At 39.5% G+C, this 17,847-nt stretch overlaps 1 protein-coding gene across 1 annotated transcript in view; it reads left to right on the top strand.

Moving 5' to 3' along the window:
- Window positions 1-17,847, top strand: part of LOC126484193 (RING finger and CHY zinc finger domain-containing protein 1) — a 100,959-nt gene that overhangs the window by 68,566 nt on the left and 14,546 nt on the right. Inside the window, exons 4-6 of the mRNA XM_050107607.1 lie at window positions 7,904-8,086; window positions 11,890-11,985; window positions 12,073-12,181. Coding sequence (XP_049963564.1) covers window positions 7,904-8,086; window positions 11,890-11,985; window positions 12,073-12,181 — 388 coding nt within the window. The remainder of the gene's footprint in view (window positions 1-7,903; window positions 8,087-11,889; window positions 11,986-12,072; window positions 12,182-17,847) is intronic.

The raw sequence follows: 17,847 nt of genomic DNA, 5'->3' as shown, positions 1-17,847 counted from the left end.
ACTACAAAAATGATAGGAAACTGCATCGATATCCTCATGGATGTCCGACCAGCCCAAGCTCTTGTGGACTCTGGAGCATCATAGTCAGTCATTTCGGAGAAGTACTGTTGCCATTTGCAGAAAACCATATTCGTCGACAACTAAACATCTCTGCTGAAGGTGGCTAATGGGAAATATGTAAAACCTACAGGAAGATGTACCATTCGTATGGGTATAAGTGGCCATACACAGCCCTTAGAATTCATTGTCTGACAAGAGTGTAGTCGTGACGTCGTTGTTGGATGGCGCTTTTTGAAAGCTTCTCAGGCAATTATAGATTGTGGTTGCTCGAAGATTTTGCTAGACAAGATGAGATACTGTGGACAGTAAGATGCGCATCCAAGCGTGTGGAGACTGTATGCTGGATGAAGTGATCATTCCTGCAGTCAGCAGTAGAAAGGTAACTGTCACATGTCAGGCCATGCATCAGTCCATGGATCTTGTAGTAGAATGTAAGAGAAACATACCACTGAAGAATAACTTGTTCATCCCAGCCTCTGTCATCTCGTTTAAGAACGGATTCGGTGAGTTGTGGATAGTTAACTGTCACTGAGAACCACAGATCCTTCCAAGATGCATGTGTTAATTGCAGAACAGCGGAGTGTCATAGAAACCTCCCACGCCGAGTCTGTGGGTGAAATTAGCGCTATCACTATGAGACAGGTCTTCTAGCTTGACTATCACCAGATCTAACTAAGGAACAACAGAAGAAGGTACTTGTTATTCTAGAGTTCTCTGAATGCTTCAATGTGCAGGTGAAGAGCAAATTAGACAAATCATCGGTGAAGCACCGGATTAGCACTGGAGACCATCAACCAATAAGCCAGAGAGCATACCGTGTGTCAGCAGTGGAACGTTGAATAATTCGTGATGAGGTAGAGAAAATGATGAAAAATGAAGTCATTCAGCATTCGCAGAGTCCATGGTCATCACCAGTGGTTCTCGTCAGGAAGGAGGATGGCAGTTGGCACTTTAGTGTTGTTTATAGGAAGCTTAATAAGATAAGTAAAAAGGATGTTTACCCCCCTTCCATGAATTGACGATACACCAGATTGTTTGAAGGGGGCTAAGTTTTTCTCAACCACGGACATGTACTCGGGATACTGGCAAATCGAAGAAGATGAGGCTGATAGTGAGAAAACTGCATTCATCACCCCTGAGGGCCTGTATGAGTTTAAGGTAATGCCGTTTGGTTTGTGTAATGCACCAGCAACTTTTGAATGGATGATGGATAATCTTCTAAGGCACCTGAAGTGGACAATGTGTTTTTATTATTTAGATGACATTATAGTGTTCTCAGAGACATTTGATGAACATATAAAAAGTCTGAGGGCCGTACTTAAGCGTCTCCAACAAGGCGGACTGAAACTTAACCCAAGAAGGTGTCTTTATGGAGCAAAAGAAATCAAAATACTGGGATACCTTGGGTCAAACGAAGGTCTGCGGCCAGACCCAGAAAAGGTGAGATCTATAACGGAATTCACTATTCCTAAAAGTATTAGAGATGTGAGAAGCTTCCTCGGATTATGTTCTTATTACCATATTTTATCAAAGACTTTTGTATCAAAGTCATGCCACTCCAAGAGTTGTTAAAAGCTGATGGCTAAATTTATCTGGGGTGGTGTTCAACAAGATTCTTTCCACGTGCCGTGAAGAGCTCTGACTACTGACCCTGTACTTGGTCTGTATGATGAGAGAGCACCCTCAGAACTACACACAGATGCCAGCGGGTGTGGGATCGGTGATGTTCTGGTCCAAATTTTGGATGGAAAAGAGATGGTTATAGCCTATGCTTTTAGCACACTTACAAAAGCTGAGAGAAACTACTCAACTACAGAAAGAGAATGTCTTGCTGTGATCTGGGCCATGCACAGATTTTGACAATATCTCTATGGAAGGCCATTCACTGTTGTTACAGACCATCATTCACTTTGTTGGTTGACAGGTCTTAAGGGATCCAACAGGACGACTCGCCAGGTGGGCACTACTTCAAGAGTATGACATTACCGTAGTGTACAAAAGTGGAAGAAAACACAAAGATGCCGACTGTCTCTCAAGAAACCCTGTGCATGACCATCAAGACATGGATGAAGATAGTGACTGTCTCGCTGCACGCCTTGATCTCTCTGCTGAGCAGGAGGAGGTCGCCAAGATATCTCAAATTATACTTGCCGTAAATCAGTCATAGGATGTGAAAAGACAATTTAAGGTAGTTAATGGATTGCTTTCTGTTTGGAAAGAGGTGGCTACCACTGATTCCTAAACACAGGAGCTCAGATGTTCTACAGAAATTCCGTGACACATCTGAGGCCAGACATTTAGGATTTATCAAGACACACGATAGGATCCGCAGGAGATTTTTCTGGCCAGGTTTACTTAGGAGTGTCCGTTACTGTGTGTCACACTGTCAAGAGTGCCAGAGGAGAAAGGCAGTTCCTCAGGAACCACCTGGCCGTCTCATACCAATTTCATCAGCCGAAATGCCTTTCCAGTATGTTGGGATTGACATCCTCAGACATTTTCCAATGTCTGCTAGTGGCAATAGATAGATTATTGTTTGCACTGATTATCTGACACACTATGCCATTACAAAAGCTGTGGAAACAGCAGAAGCATCCGAGGTAGCCAAATTCATTGTGGAAGACATTGTATTGTATAAAAAGGTCATTAATTATGGATTGAGGGAAAGTTTTTCCATCGATCTTGTGACAGAGGTAAACCGTTGGTGCAACATTACTCATCACATGATGACTGCCTACCATCCACAAACTAACGGGCTTACTGAACGCCTTAATAAGACCTTGGCCAACATGCTGTCAATGTTAAACAGAGAAACTGGGATGAGGTGCTACCTTTCTTGACGTTTGCCTACAACACTGCCAAACAAGACACCATTTCTCCTGTCAGCTTTCTGTGGGTTCCCGGACATATAGGAGTGCCTGGGAATGAGGCTGCGGATGTTGCAGCCAAGGCTGCAGTCCTCCTGCCTCGGCCAGCCTCCCATTGTGTCCCGTCATCTGACGTTCGTGGGGATGTTTGTAAGAGGCTTGTGTCGTTGTGGTGGGATTCTTGGTCATCCCTCCAAGGAAACAAGCTCCGGGCAGTAAAACCGCTCCCAACTGCTTGGACAACCTCCTCCCGACCATCTCAGCGAGAGGAGGTCCTTCTGACCAGGTTGCGGATTGGGCATTGCCGGTTTATCCACCGCTACCTGCTCTCCGGTGACCCAGCCCCGCAGTGCCCTTGTGGTCAGGCATTAACAGTGCGCCATGTTTTATTGTCGTGTCCCCGCTTTAGTCAATCTCGTGTTGTCCTGTCCCTGCCATCTACTTTACCGGATATTTTAGCTGATGACGCTCGAGCAGCTGCTCGTGATCTGCGTTTTATAACTTTGACTGGCTTGTCCAAAGACATCTAACCTTTTTACTTATTTTATCTGCATCTTTGTCAGGTCTTTCTGGTGTCCCCCCCCTCCCCTTGAGTTTTACTAGATTCCATGTGCTCTATCAACAGTGACTGGGCGCTAATGACCTCAGTAGTTGAGTGCCCTTAAACCCCACCAAAAAAAACAAGACACCACAGGATTTACGCCATTTTTCCTAGTGCATGGGCGTGAGGCAACTACGATGTGGACGCTGTGTTTCTGTTACATCCTTCCACATCCTTCGAATGAAGCCTTATACGGATCCTGCAGCCTAGGGTAAATTCAAAGCTCCAGCGACAGGCAGCAAGCGGAAAGGTGATGAAAAGCGTAAAGGTTAACGAAGTTCTAAGAAGATCACTGCCAGGGCAAGCATCGGTCGTCGGGAGTCGGAGTATGCAGGACCGATGACTCATTTCCGGACTAGGAGGACGTAACACCGAGACACTGTTCTCATAAGGAGGGAGCAGTGTTGTAGAAAAAGCTGAGTAGCACTGTGATGTAGTGGTTATGATACTAAACTGTTGCATGGAGGGTCGTGAGTTCAAAACCCACCTGGACTGTACAATTTTAATTTCTATATTCAATTTGTGTACATTCTAGAGGTATCCACAAATGTCAAGAATCATTGTACTGGAATGTTCTGCAACTGTATATATACCGTATGTTTTGGCCAGAGGCAGTTCGCTCCATGCTCTTGTATGTGCAAGTGCTGAATAAATCTCCGTTAAGTGAAGTTAGTGTTCGTCATTCATCTACTTACACCTCCTTCTACGTGACAATATCACTATTGAAATGTGTGCAGTTTTGTATTTTGTGACTGCTATACAATAAAGCAATTGATTTCAACGAGCCTGCTAATGTAACAGACTGTATCTGCTATTGTTAACTGAAAATTTGTTCAGTCAGATGAAGGGGCTCTCACCAGGGGCAAAGCATTTGCTGCTGAGCCTTATTTCAAGTTTTAAATAGCCACGTTCGAGTAAAAACACCATCTGGAGAACACAGATGCGAACTAGTTTCAGAATGATGTTTGTCATTTCTCTCCTGATTTGGTTTCGCAGCACAAACCACACAAAACCTTACAAACATTTGAAGCCCTGAGGCTCTCCTGTTAATCCTGTCATGATACTCCTTACAAGAAGTGTTCTATATTTCAGGGTATTTTTTCACCCCTTCAGTGAATTATTCCAAGTCCAAACTCGGTACACTGCAACAGTCGGCTAGATCGAGGCGATGCAGCAGTGGTTGGCGAGCACAGTTCTCTCGCTGTGCCCTTGCAGCGAATTCACAGCATCACAGTCATAGTGTGCATGGCTCCATTGTTTCACGTGTAATGCTGAAACACATGAGAAAATGATGATGATGATGATGATGATGGAGTACACAATAATAAATTGCCTATGTGCATTGAGCCGAAATCCTTTGTGTAGGTCAAGACAAGGAGTGGCCCATAAGCTGAACTTTTGAGACACCATGTATAATATTTCTCGACTCTGAATTTAGTTTTATTCCTGATGATACCGTATATTAACTTTACCCTTGGTTTTTGGCTTTTAAAATATGACTCCAGCCATGCAATAGAAGTTCCTTCTTTTTCCATCTACACATTTGAATACCATGGCAGTATCACAGAAAATGCCATCACTGTAATTTTTCTCGCTTTTGCCTACCAGAACCATCTTAATGAAATGATATAGTACATTGTCGCCAGAGCAGCCTTTAAAGAATTCAAACAACATACAGTGTAAAGGTTATTCTAAGAAAGGTGATTCATGTTCTGTTCCAAGCTACCTTCTCAAAAGAAATTAAAATAAAATAAAACAAAATAAAATGAGTAGAAAGGATGGAGGGAGATGGGTCCGTAATTAGAAATGTCTCATCTGTCTCCTTTCGCAAAAAGCTGTTACTATTACATATGTAAGGCTTTCAGGAAATACAGCTTGCCTTATCGACTAATAACAAATACAACTGGAATATAAAAGATTTACTCACCAAGTGACAGCAGGAGAAAAAATGCATAATAGTTATGGAAATGTGCAAGCTTTCAGAACCAGTGGTCGCTTCTGGCAGAAAGACAAGAGGGATTAAGGAAAAGGACTGATGAGGGTGAGGAAATGGGGGAGTTACAGGAAGGTTGCCCAGAATGCTGCGCCAGGGGAGACTTGCTGTATGGTGTGAAAAGGAAAGATTGATTTTTGGGAACTGCACAGGACAAGACTTGAAAACCTGGTAGCATAAAGGTGGAGATAGGACAATAAAGAAAACAAAGGTGCAAGAGTTTATAAGAGCAGAAAGCTAAGTGCTTTATATGTGGTAGGCAGTTGGGGGAGGGGGTGAGGGTGAATAGACAGGTCAGAAAATAAAAGGTACAGAAAACTAAAAGGGAATGAAGAAGAAGAAGAAGAAGAAGAAGAAGAAGAAGAAGAAATGCTGAGGCCAAAGAAATTAATGTAAATTTAGGACAGGTGAGTGGCGAGAACCAAGCACATGTTGTAACATCAGTTCACACTGTTGGACATCAGAGGAACTAGTCACAGCTGTCATATTGTAGAGCATGCTCTGCTACAGGATGCTGTGTTGCCAGTATACACCTCCTGTCTGTGCCCATTCATCCTAAGTTGGTGGGAGTCATTGGGACCTCTCTACCATGTATAATTCATTTATCTTTCTGCTTTTATTAACTCTAGCATGATGTGCTTTCAGTAATCTCTGTCTTATCCTATCTTCCACTTTTATGCTCTCAGGTTTTCAAATCCCGGCCTGTGCAGTCCCATACCATCAGTCTTTCCTTCTCATCCTGTCCAGTAAGTCTCCCCTGACCTGGGGTTCTGGACAACTTTTCTGTAACTTTCCCTATTTCCTAAACCTTGCTGGTCCTTTTCCTTAAACCCTGTTCCTTTCCCTTCATACCTTCTGCCAGGAGCAATCTTGTGAAGCATCCCATACTGCACAGCATGTGTGTGTGTGTGTGTGTGTGTGTGTGTGTGTGTGTGTGTGTGTACTGCTGACAAAGGCCTTAATGGCCGAAAGCTATAATTGCGTGAATCTTTTGTTGTGCCTTTCGCGACTCAGCATCTCCGCTATATGGTGAGTAGCAACTTTCCTTCTCTGGTATTGTTACAATTTTTAGAGTTGTGTGATTTATCATGTGACTGAAATGTGATGGACTTCGCTTAGTACTCGTGGATGATCATACTTTTCATTATTTAGGGTCAATTGCCACTCTTTACACTGTGTAGATATCTTGTCTAAATAATTTTGTAATTGGTTTTGATCTTCTGATGACTTTATGAGGCTGTAAATGATGGTGTTGTCTGCAAACAATCTAAGGTGGCTGCTCAGATTATCTCCTAAATCGTTTATATAGATTAGGAATAACAGAGGGCCTATAACGCTTCCATGGAGAAAATCTAGTTATCACTTATGCTTTACTTGGTGACTTTCCAGCAGTTACTATCATCTGTAATCTTTCTAATTGGAAATCATGAATATAGTTGCACAACTGAGAGAGTACTCCATAGGCTTACAGTTTGATTGTAAGTTGCTTGTGAGAAATGGTATCAAAAGTCTTTCAGAAATCTAGAAATCAATTTGAGATCCCCTGTTGATAGCGTTACATTGTGAGAATAAAGAGCTAGTTGTGTTTCATGAGAACAGTGTTTTCTGAATCAATGCTGAATGTGTGTCAACAAGCTGTTTTCCTCAATGTAATTCATAATGTTTGAATGCAGTGTATGTTCCAACATCATACTGCATTTTGACATCAGTGATATGGGTACAAAATTCATTCGATTACTCTTACTTCCAATAGTATTTGTGTGACCTAAGCAACACTCCAGTCTTTGGGTAGATCTTTCATTGAGCAAGTGGTTGTATATGATTGTTCAGTATGGAGCTATTACATCAACATACTCTGTCACACAGTGAAGGTATTGATTGTGTCTTGCCACTGCTGTACTTCACATATGACCAGAATCTCATTGATCCTAGATGTTGGCCACCCTTTCTTTGAACTTCCTCTATAATCATCCTTGACATATTGTGGGATGGTTTTGGTCCACACTACCTCCTCCCATAATATGGAAAGAAAAGAGCTTTCAGTAAAAGAGATTTGTTTCATAGTAGCGAAGATGTAGTGCTCTTAGCTGTTAAGTTATGCATTTGAGAGTCATTTTTTACCAGATTTTTTTACTTTCAGTGATGGTTCGCCTCATGTCCCTGGATACTGACTATTCCTCCTGCGACAACCTAAGTGTTCATAGCAAATTTTTGTAGACACCAGTATTCTTTTTTAAGATACATTATTTTGCTGTGAATGTGTATGTTTAATTATCAATAACAGCTACATCAGTTTTATTTTTATTACTTGTAATCAGAAAAGTGTTTATTTTCAGAACTTGAACAACTGTCTGTTAAATAACTTTATTTTAACCATTTCAGTGTGTAGAAAATGTGTCTCGAGCAAATTGCCCTGTGTGCCTTGAGGACATCCATACATCTCGGATTCCATGCCACATTCCAGAATGTGGCCATCTGTTACACAGAACGTGCTTTGAAGATTTGCTTCAAGCAGGGCATTATGCATGTCCAACTTGCCAGACATCTCTCCTGGACATGACCCAGGTACATGAAAAGCTTAAAGACAGTGGTCACGTGTGTGTGAGCTGTGCTTGCATGAATGTGTGTGATTGTCCACTTTAAAATAAGGTCCTTCAGCCAAACCCCAATTGTTTAGGAGTCTTTTTGTTGTGCCTCTGTGTGACTCAAATCTCTTCTATATGGTGAAGAGAAATCTATCCTTTTCGTAATACTGTTATTCTTTTAAAATAATTAATTTTCAGGTTCTTCATGGTGATAGTTCTTACTATGGCTTGTGTCATATGTGAGAGGAACTTCTTAAAAAATACCAGTCTTGTTGTTGTTGTTGGTGGTGGTGGTGGTGGTGGTGATGGTGGTGGTGGTATCTTTTGTGTCAAAATTATGTTGCTAGGCCCAGCTAATGACAGTATCTTAATGTTTATAAGATATTGTTGAAAAATTGTATGTAATACATTGAAAAGAGGAAAGAGAAGCAGCCATATGAGCTTCAAGGGCTGATGATAATTGGAAGTCAGTACTAAGCAAAGAAGGGAGGTAATATTTAGAAGGGCTATATCAAGGCAAACTTGAGAACAATATTATGAAAAGGAGAGAGGAATTTGATGAAGATGGGGAGAGGGGCTGGGGGATGTGATACTGTGAGAATAATTTGACAGAGCACTGAAAGATTTAACTTGAAATAAGGTACCTGGAATAGATCACATTCCTTCAGAATTATTAACCATAACACAATTGTTCCACTATTATGCAATACTGCAATACGTGTAATACTGCAAGACTTAAAGGAGAATATAATAACCCTGATACCGTAGAGGGCAGGTGCTAGTTTGCGTGAATATTATAGTAACATCACTTTAAGTAAATCATGGTAACAAAATTATTTAGAGAAGCATCAGTAGACACGTAATAGCTGACCTCTGGAAAGGTCAACTTGGGTTTTAAAGAAATCTAGAAACACTTGAGACACTACTGACTATATGGATTATCGTAGAAGACGGGCTGAATAGTAATTGAGGAGGTGGTGAGATAGAGTTGTAGAAGATTCCCTAGGTTATGCAGTCTATACATGGAGTGAGCAGTAAAAGAATCACTGGCAGAAAATACAGGTCTTAAAGTTCAGGAAGGAAAAATAAAAACTCAACATTTTGACAATGACGTAATTCTGCCAGAGATGGCAAAGGTTTGAAGCAGCCCTCCATGCTAGTCTATCCCATGTGAGCATGTCATCTCTGAATAACTAGTGCAATCTACATCCTCTGGAATGTACTTGCTGTAGAAAGCCTTGGTGTCCCTCTAAAATTTGTACCCATCACACTTACCTTCAGCACCATATTGAGTATTCCTTGATGCCACATGATGTATCCTGTTATCAATCTTTTCTTTTAGGCTACAGCGGACAGAATACTCTATGATCTCAGAATGCGAACTGGCACTGTAGTGTCCAGAATAGCAGTTCTTTGTTCAGCCGTGTATAGTAGCATTCTGCAGCAATCAGACAAACAATAGTCAGACGCATTGCTATCTGATGTGGTACTGGATTGACGTACATATCTGAAAGTTAATATATTCAGTGTAAGGAAAGTTCCAAATACGCTAATGAGACATAGAGAATTGTTTGGAGATCTTAATACATTGTATGAAAGTTTACAGTTAGATAGTGATAAATTCCATGAATGCACAAGCTTATCTGGGTCTATATTTGATTATATTTTGAGAAAGATTGATGCATGCTTGAGAGTGCCCTGCATCAATTTCCATTCGGCTGTATCACTAGAGGAAAAAACTTAGTTTACCATGCTGTAAGCAATAAAAGTGAATTCAGCAACTTTTCTTTTTAAAATTTTATTTTAAATGAAAATAGTATTACACAATTTAAACAGTTGCAGCCAACATCACTGGTGGCAAAAAGTGCTAGACATGTTTGTGAATTAGTTGTCAGAACAAAATGACGCAATAAAAATATTTACTTGCTGTCAGTATTAAGTTCCATTGGTATTTCACTCCATATATTTCTTGCAGTTGGCTAGTTTTATACTAAGAATGACCAGACTGCCAAATTTCTGGGCTATCTTGTGCTGCTGTGATCATTTCTGCACACTCGAGAAACACAAATTGGTTTGTGTTGTGCATGCACGCTCCATTTCATGCTGTCACTGCTAACTGCACAGGCTTCCCGAAAGGCCTGCTGCTAAGACACTTCCGTTGCCAAATAGGTTTGTGTTGCACGTTGCAGGAGAAATAGCATTCAGTGATACCCAGTTGTGCTACAATTCTTTCCCTCCCAGTTTAGTCAATAGTTCTTCATTAGTTGTCCAAACTACCCATCTGATCTTAAACATTTTTCCTTAGCTCCAGATTTCAAAAATTTGTGTCCTTGTACTATTTATCGTCTACATTTCATTTCTGTAAAGGCTACATTACAGACACATAATTTCAAAAACGATTTCCTAACTTCTCATTTCAGACACACTTTTCTTTCTGTATGTTGTTTCCACTTTACTAAGCCACCATCAGTTATTTTGCTACCCAAATAGCAAAACTCATCTGTTGCCTAGTACTTTGTTGGTAATTCCCTTGGCGCTTATTTAATTTGAATATGCTCTTTTACCCATGTTTTGCTTTTGTTGTTGTTCATGTTATGTTTCAAAGCACTGTCCAAACCAAAGTAAAATAAGGGTAATGAAGTGTAGTCAGTTGAATCAGGTTGTGATGAGGCAATTATATTAGGAAATGAGACACTAAAGATAGTAGACAAGTTTTGCTATTTGAACAGCTAAATGACTCAATGGAAGTAAGAAAGAGGATGTGAAATACAGACTTGTAATAACAAGAAAAGTTTTTTCTGAAAAAAAGAAATGATTAACATTGATTGTAAATTCAAGTGTGTGGAAGATTTTGTTGAAAGTATTTTTTGGAGTATGACTGTATATGGGAGTGAGACATGGATGACGAACAGTACATGCTAGAGAAGAGTACATGCTTTTGAAATGTGGTGTTACTGAAGAATGCAGGAGATTAGATGGTTAGATCGAGTAACTTACTGTATCAAATTGGAGGAAACAAAGAGCCTTAGGGCAAATGATGACTAAAAGAAGTGATTGGTTGATAAGACACATTCTGAGACATTAAAGCACTGATAATTTAAGTTGGAAGAAAGAGGTGATGGGGAGTTAAAAATTGTGAAAGGAGAGCAAGGCTTCATTACAAGTTCAAGTAGACATAGGTTGCTGCAGTTGTGCAGGTATTAAGAGACTTGTGCAGGACATACTATCGTTGAGGCTTGCACCAATCCACTATTATGACTGCAAACCACAAGAATTTCTATATGTTTAACTAAAAATTCATTTTGACAATAGACTCTAGGTACAATTATGTTGCTCTAATAATAGATCACGATGTCGTTTGCAGGAAATCAAGTTGTACAAGCACCTGTTGCAATATTATCTCCATTAATGATGTAAAACTATTGAAAAACAAAAAGTATTATCAGCTAATAGACAAAACAATATGTTGTCGTATTCCACTGTGTCGCTCTTGACTCAAACCACTTATTAACTTTCCTACTTATGCCAGTTATGTAACAAGAAATATTTTTGTTTCTGTTTATTATTCCAGTCATTTTTTGGGTAATGGAACACCAGTGTTTCTTACAGTCACTGTGTGTGTGTGTGTGTGTGTGTGTGTGTGTGTGTGTGTGTGTGTGTTTGTGTTTTAGGTGATAAGTTTCTTCACAGAAATTTATTTAGTAAGTTCTTTACACATACTGTTCCTTTTGTCACTCCATTTATTGTTGTAGTTCATGATTATGTGCTGTTGTATTATTTCAGCTTTGGGGATTCCTTGATGCTGAGGTTGCAGCAACTCCAATGCCACCAGAATACATAAACTATAGAGCAGAAATTTTGTGTAAAGACTGTCATAAAGTAAGTGTCTTACATACTAATGCTAATTATACACATTTTAGATGTTTGTTACCAATCTGATGGCATATTTTCCTTGACTTTTTTCAGGAATCCACTGTTAAGTTCCATGTTGTCGGCCTCAAGTGTTTGCACTGTGGTTCTTACAACACTTGCAGAATTAAAGGGTCTTTGATACCTGGTGTATCGGGTACGTCTGGTAAGAGGTAAAAAAAAAAAAAAAAAAGAGAGAAAAAAAGGTTGTATCAACAAATGTACACACGCACACATGCCTCTCTCTCTCTCTCTCTCTCTCTCTCTCTCTCTCTCTCTCTCTGTGTGTGTGTGTGTGTGTGTGTGTGTGTGTGTGTGTGTGTGTGTGTGTGTATTTAAGGACTAAAAAGTTATAACAATAAGAGAAGTTAAGATTGTTGTAGAATGAAAGATTATGATGAATACTAAACTTTTGAATGAAAGAGGATTTGTTCAGACCTAAGAATTTCTGATTTTTTACATGCAGTGGGGGAGAAGGTGCATGAATAATTGCAAAATAAGAATAATCGATATATTTTCAAACCTGTAAACTTGGTTAAAAAGTTTATCCGAGTTCTGTGCATAGGTACTTTTGCCCTGTGCATAGGTACTGTAGGCCTTTTTTATTTCTTAAAATATTGTGTGATTTTGATCAGCTTCTGAGAGAAGTTGACATTTTTTTCATGTGCCATTTTAAGTTTCTTTGTGCAGCAGTAATGTCATAGTAGTGGAAACTCCCCTCTGGCCCATATAATCTGGTAGAGTATCAACATGTTTCAACCCAGTTCAGTGACAGACAAGGTCACTGTCATCCGCACATTTACATTTACTGTCCTCTTCTTTGTTTGGTCGTGACAGCGGTCACAATTTCGGCTTCACTCATGTACTGAAAGCCGGGTTCAGATGCATTGATCTTCAGCCACTCTCTCAAGTTTTCTTCTTTGACACCTCTAAAACCATTTAAACCAGTTGCCAGAGTAATTATTTGTGCAGTTGTTTTTTATCACTGAAACCTTGAAAATCTATATCTGGAAGAATTTTCCTCCAAGATCAAACTAGTGTATGTGGCTTGACTTCCTGCCAGGCATCAGAAATCTTGCGTATGACATGTAGAATTTTTAACTTCTTCCAGAATGCCACCAAATCATCCTCATCAACTTATAATCTCAGGAGACAAACCCAGTAGTGCTGTTTTACTTAGAGAATTATGCTTTGATCCTTTGGCTGTACAGAGGCAATGCTGTTGGGAGGTAAAAACTTAGTTGTGATGAGACCACGAGAATCTTCTGATCGGGATGTGAAGGAGTGTTATCAAGCAATAGAACAGCCTTCTGTGGCAATCCATTCTCTTCTAGAAATTGCCGAACTTGTTTTGCAAAATGCGTGTGAAACAGTTTTTTGAAAGTTTCACTATCCATCCATGCTTCTTTTTGGTTGTAATAATGCACAGGGAGATCCTGAGCTGTGATGTCCTTGAATGCTCAAGCTTTTTTTTTATTTTCTAGTCATTAGAGTTTCGCTTTGTGGTTCCCACAAGCCTTAGTGTTGCACAGAATTGTAATGTGTTCCTTGTATTGTATTGTATTGTATTTTTTATTGGTCATGTTGTCTACATAGCAGCTTATGCATAAGACATTAGACAAGTCAAGTTATAAATATACAGACTGAAAGTCATTTCAAGGCATACATATTTAAGGTTACAATAATACACTTTACACGTAAGTATTATAGAACACATTTCATAAATTTAAATATTCTCCAATGGAGTAAAAGCAGTGATGCTGTAAATATGACTTTAGAGATTTTCCAAATGTATTGACCTCAGTGATAGCTTTTATGTTTTCCGGAAGTTTGTTATAAAGCTTAACTCCCATGTGAAAAGTACCTTTTTGGCACAGTGCTGTGCTGATTTGAGTCACATGTAAGTTTCTGTTTTGTCTGGTAAAGTGCTCATGTATATCACAGTTTTTTTGCAGTCTCCGGTCCTTGCCTATTACATTTAATTTAAAGAACAAAAGAGTTCCTATAATGTATACAAATGGTAATGGAGGAATAGCAGATTTCTTAAACAGGGGTTTACAAGAGTCTCTAGGCTTGCACCCAAACAAGATTCTAATGGCCCTTTTTTGTAGTTTAAAAGTGCTATTAGCTGTTTTAGAGTTTCGCCAGAAGGTGACACCATATCTAAGGCGAGAATGAAAGTACGCATGATATGCATTCAATACTGTTTTCTCACTGCAGCATGATTTTAGTGAATAAAGAAGGTAACATGTGTTGCTCAGTTCTGCATTGAGATATTCAATATGCTTATTCCATCTGATGTTAATCTGCAGCCAAAGTCCTAAGAATTTGGTTTCAGTATTGTTACCAACTGGTTCGTCATTGATAGAGACTGATGGGATAAACATGTCCTTGTTAGGAACATTGTGGAATTTTAGAGCAATGGTTTTCTTACTGTTTATTACAAGCTGATTACTCTGTACCCAGCTGCTAAGTTGTTTCGTGACCGTGTTTACTGTCTGCTGTAACTGTTCATCGTCGTCTGCTTTTAGTAGAATCGTGGTGTCATCTGCAAATATGATTGTTTTGTATGCATCAACATTTAAGCTTAGATCATTTATGTACAGAAGAAACAGAAGGGGTCCCATTACTGATCCTTGAGGTACACCACATTTTTTTTTATAGTCAGATAAGTGATTAGATACAGTTTTTAGTTCAATATTTGTGTGCTTGATGCACACTGGCTGCTTACAATTAGTCAGGAAGGAACTGATCCACTTGTTGGACACCATGTCAAAAGCTTTTGACAAGTCAATAAATACTCCTATTGTTTCCTGTTTTTTGTCCATCAGGTTTAGGATGGAATTGATGCACTCATAGACAGCAGTTGTCATTGACCTCTTATTTTTGAATCCATGTTGTTCATTACATAGAATGCTGTTTTTATTTATAAATTTCATAAGTTTCTCACACACAACTTTTTCCAGTACTTTAGAGATGCAGGAGGAAATTGTGATGGGTCTGTAGTTATTACATTGTCTTTAGCCCCTTTTTTATATACAGGAATAACTTTTGATGTTTTCAACACATCAGGTAAAGTGCCTGCCTGAAGTGAGCAGTCGCATAAGTGTGTGAGTATTTCAATTAGGTTTGATGCGCTCTTCTTTAACATTGTTGCAGGTATACCATCAATACCTGCTTATTTGGAATTTTTTAGTCCTTTTATTGCTTTAGCTACTTCATCTTGTGAAACAGAACTGATGTACATTGATCCTCTACATGCACTTATTTTATATTCATTTGCCTGGGTGCTCTTTACGTTTGATTTAACATATTATCAGCAACACCTGTGAAAAAGTTGTTAAATGTGTTGGCTACTTCTAAGGGGTTTGTTACCTTTTTATTTTTATGTGATAGTGTTATATTTTTGCAAGGTTGTCTGTATTCTCCACATTCATTTTTAATAACACTCATCATAGCCTTTGATTTATTAGCTGAATTATAAATGATTTCATCATTATGCATTATTTTTGCTGCTTTTATTACTTTTCTTAATATTTTGGAGTATTTTTTGTAGTATGCGTGTACTACAGGTGAGGAATGTTTTGAGTTACACATTTCATGAAGTAGTCTTTTCTTCTGGCATGAAACCCTTATTCCCTTTGTGATCCAGCTGTTCTAGAGTTCCCCCGTATGGTTAATGTTTTCAGTGGGAATGCAAGTTCAAAGAAATAGGTTAATGTATCATTGAAAGTGTTGAATTTTTCATTTATATTGTTCATTTTGTACACTCCTAGTAATTTTTTTCTTTCTGTAATAAGTTGTTGAAGTAGTTTACATTATGCTGATTATAACTTCAATATGCTGGTCTGAAAGACATGTTGTTAATGATACTGCCTTGTACTTTTATGCTTAATATTTGAGCAAGATGATCACTAAAACCTGCACTGAAAATTTTTAGTGAGGTGTCGTGTAAACTCTTCTTGACTAGAAACTGATCAAGAGCTGTTTGGCAAGTTTCTGATACTCGGGTAGCTGCTTTTACTTCAGCCTTTAAATTGTAGGATGTTGCAAGGTTCAAAATGCTCTCCCTATTTCCACTATTCGTGAGGAAGTCGATATTGAAGTCACCACAGATTATCAATTCACAATCCATTTTATTTACTTTACTTAGCAATGACTCCATTTTGTTTAAGAAAAGTTCAAAATTCCCGGATGGTGATTGGTAAAGTGTAGCAATAACCAGGTTGAACTGAGTAATTTTTATAGCTGCAGTTTCATGATCCTTTTCGGCATTTGCCCTAGTTAAGTCAGTTAGTGTAATAAAATCTACAAGGGCCGTTCAGAAAGTAACCTCCGGTTGATTTAAAAAAATACACCAAATTAAATAAAAATATTTTAATATATACATCTTACAACTACATCTTTGCACTATTTTTCTACATAGTCTCCATAGCGATTGAGGCAGTTATCGTATCTCTTCACAAGCTTTGAAATTCCTTCTGCATAAAAATCACCCGCTTGTGCCTGGAGCCAGCCTGTGACCGCATCTTTGAGCTCTTCGTCGTCATCAAACCGCTGTGACCCGAGCCATTTCTTCAAATGCATGAAGAGGTGATAATCACTTGGCGCCAGGTCTGGGCTGTAAGGTGGATGGTTGATAACGTCCCACTTGATGGACTCAAGAAGGGCCGTTGTTCTGCGAGCAGAGTGAGGACGGGCGTTATCGTGCAAAAAAACGATACCGGAAGTCAGCATACTACGGCGTTTGTTCTGTATAGCCCGTCGTAACTTTTTTATTGTTTCACAGTACACGTCTTGATTAATGGTCGTACCACGTTCCATGAATTCAACCAACAATACCCCTTTGGCATCCCAAAACACCGTTGCCATCAGTTTTCTGGCAGAAAAATCTTGCGAGGCTTTTCTTGGTTTGGTAGGCGAATTTGAATGTGCCCATATCTTTGATTCTTCTTTTGTCTCAGGGTTCACGTACTTAATCCAGGTTTCGTCACCGGTCACGATTCTGTTTAACAATGGTTCTCCTTCGTCCTCATAACGTGACAGAAAGTCTAATGCAGAGGCCATTCTTTGAGTTTTGTGGTGGTCGGTAAGAATTTTGGGCACCCATCGTGCACAGAACTTACGGTAACCCAATCTTGCTGTCACTATCTCGTACAAGAGAGTCTTAGAAATCTGTGGAAAACCAGTAGACAACTCCGACATTGAGAAACGTCGATTTTCACGAACTTTTGCATCAACTGTCTGAACGAGTTCGTCAGTCACCAATGATGGTCTACCACTCCTCTCTTCATCATGAACGTTTTCTCGTCCACTTTTAAATAAACGTACCCATTCACGGACAACTCCTTCACTCATAACTCTTGGTCCATACACGGCACAAAGCTCACGATGAATAGCTGCTGCAGAATATCCTTTGGCTGTAAAAAACCTTATGACAGCACGCACTTCACATTTGGCGGGGTTTTCTATTGCAGCACACATTTCAAACTGCCACAAAAACTAAACTAGTGCAGGCACGACGTTCACTCGACCACGGCTTGATGCCGACTGACCTGTTGAGTGCGTGAACGCACAGATGGCGTCGCTACTCCCCCCACAACCCGCACTGTGACCAATCGGAGGTTACTTTCTGAACCGCCCTCGTACATTATCCTTTATGTACATTGCTACCCCACACTGCTTGATGTTTTTCCTGCAGCAGTAAGCAGCCAAGACAAATTTGTTTATTTTCGTATTCTGGATTAATTCTGGGTTAAGCCAGTGCTCAGAAATGCATAACACTGAGATATCATTAAGCTCATGTGTTAATAGTACGTTAATTTCATTGAT

Source organism: Schistocerca serialis, chromosome 6 (assembly GCF_023864345.2).
Source record: "Schistocerca serialis cubense isolate TAMUIC-IGC-003099 chromosome 6, iqSchSeri2.2, whole genome shotgun sequence".
In the NCBI taxonomy this organism is placed as follows: domain Eukaryota; kingdom Metazoa; phylum Arthropoda; class Insecta; order Orthoptera; family Acrididae; genus Schistocerca; species Schistocerca serialis.
This window is presented reverse-complemented; position numbering and strand designations above follow the sequence as displayed.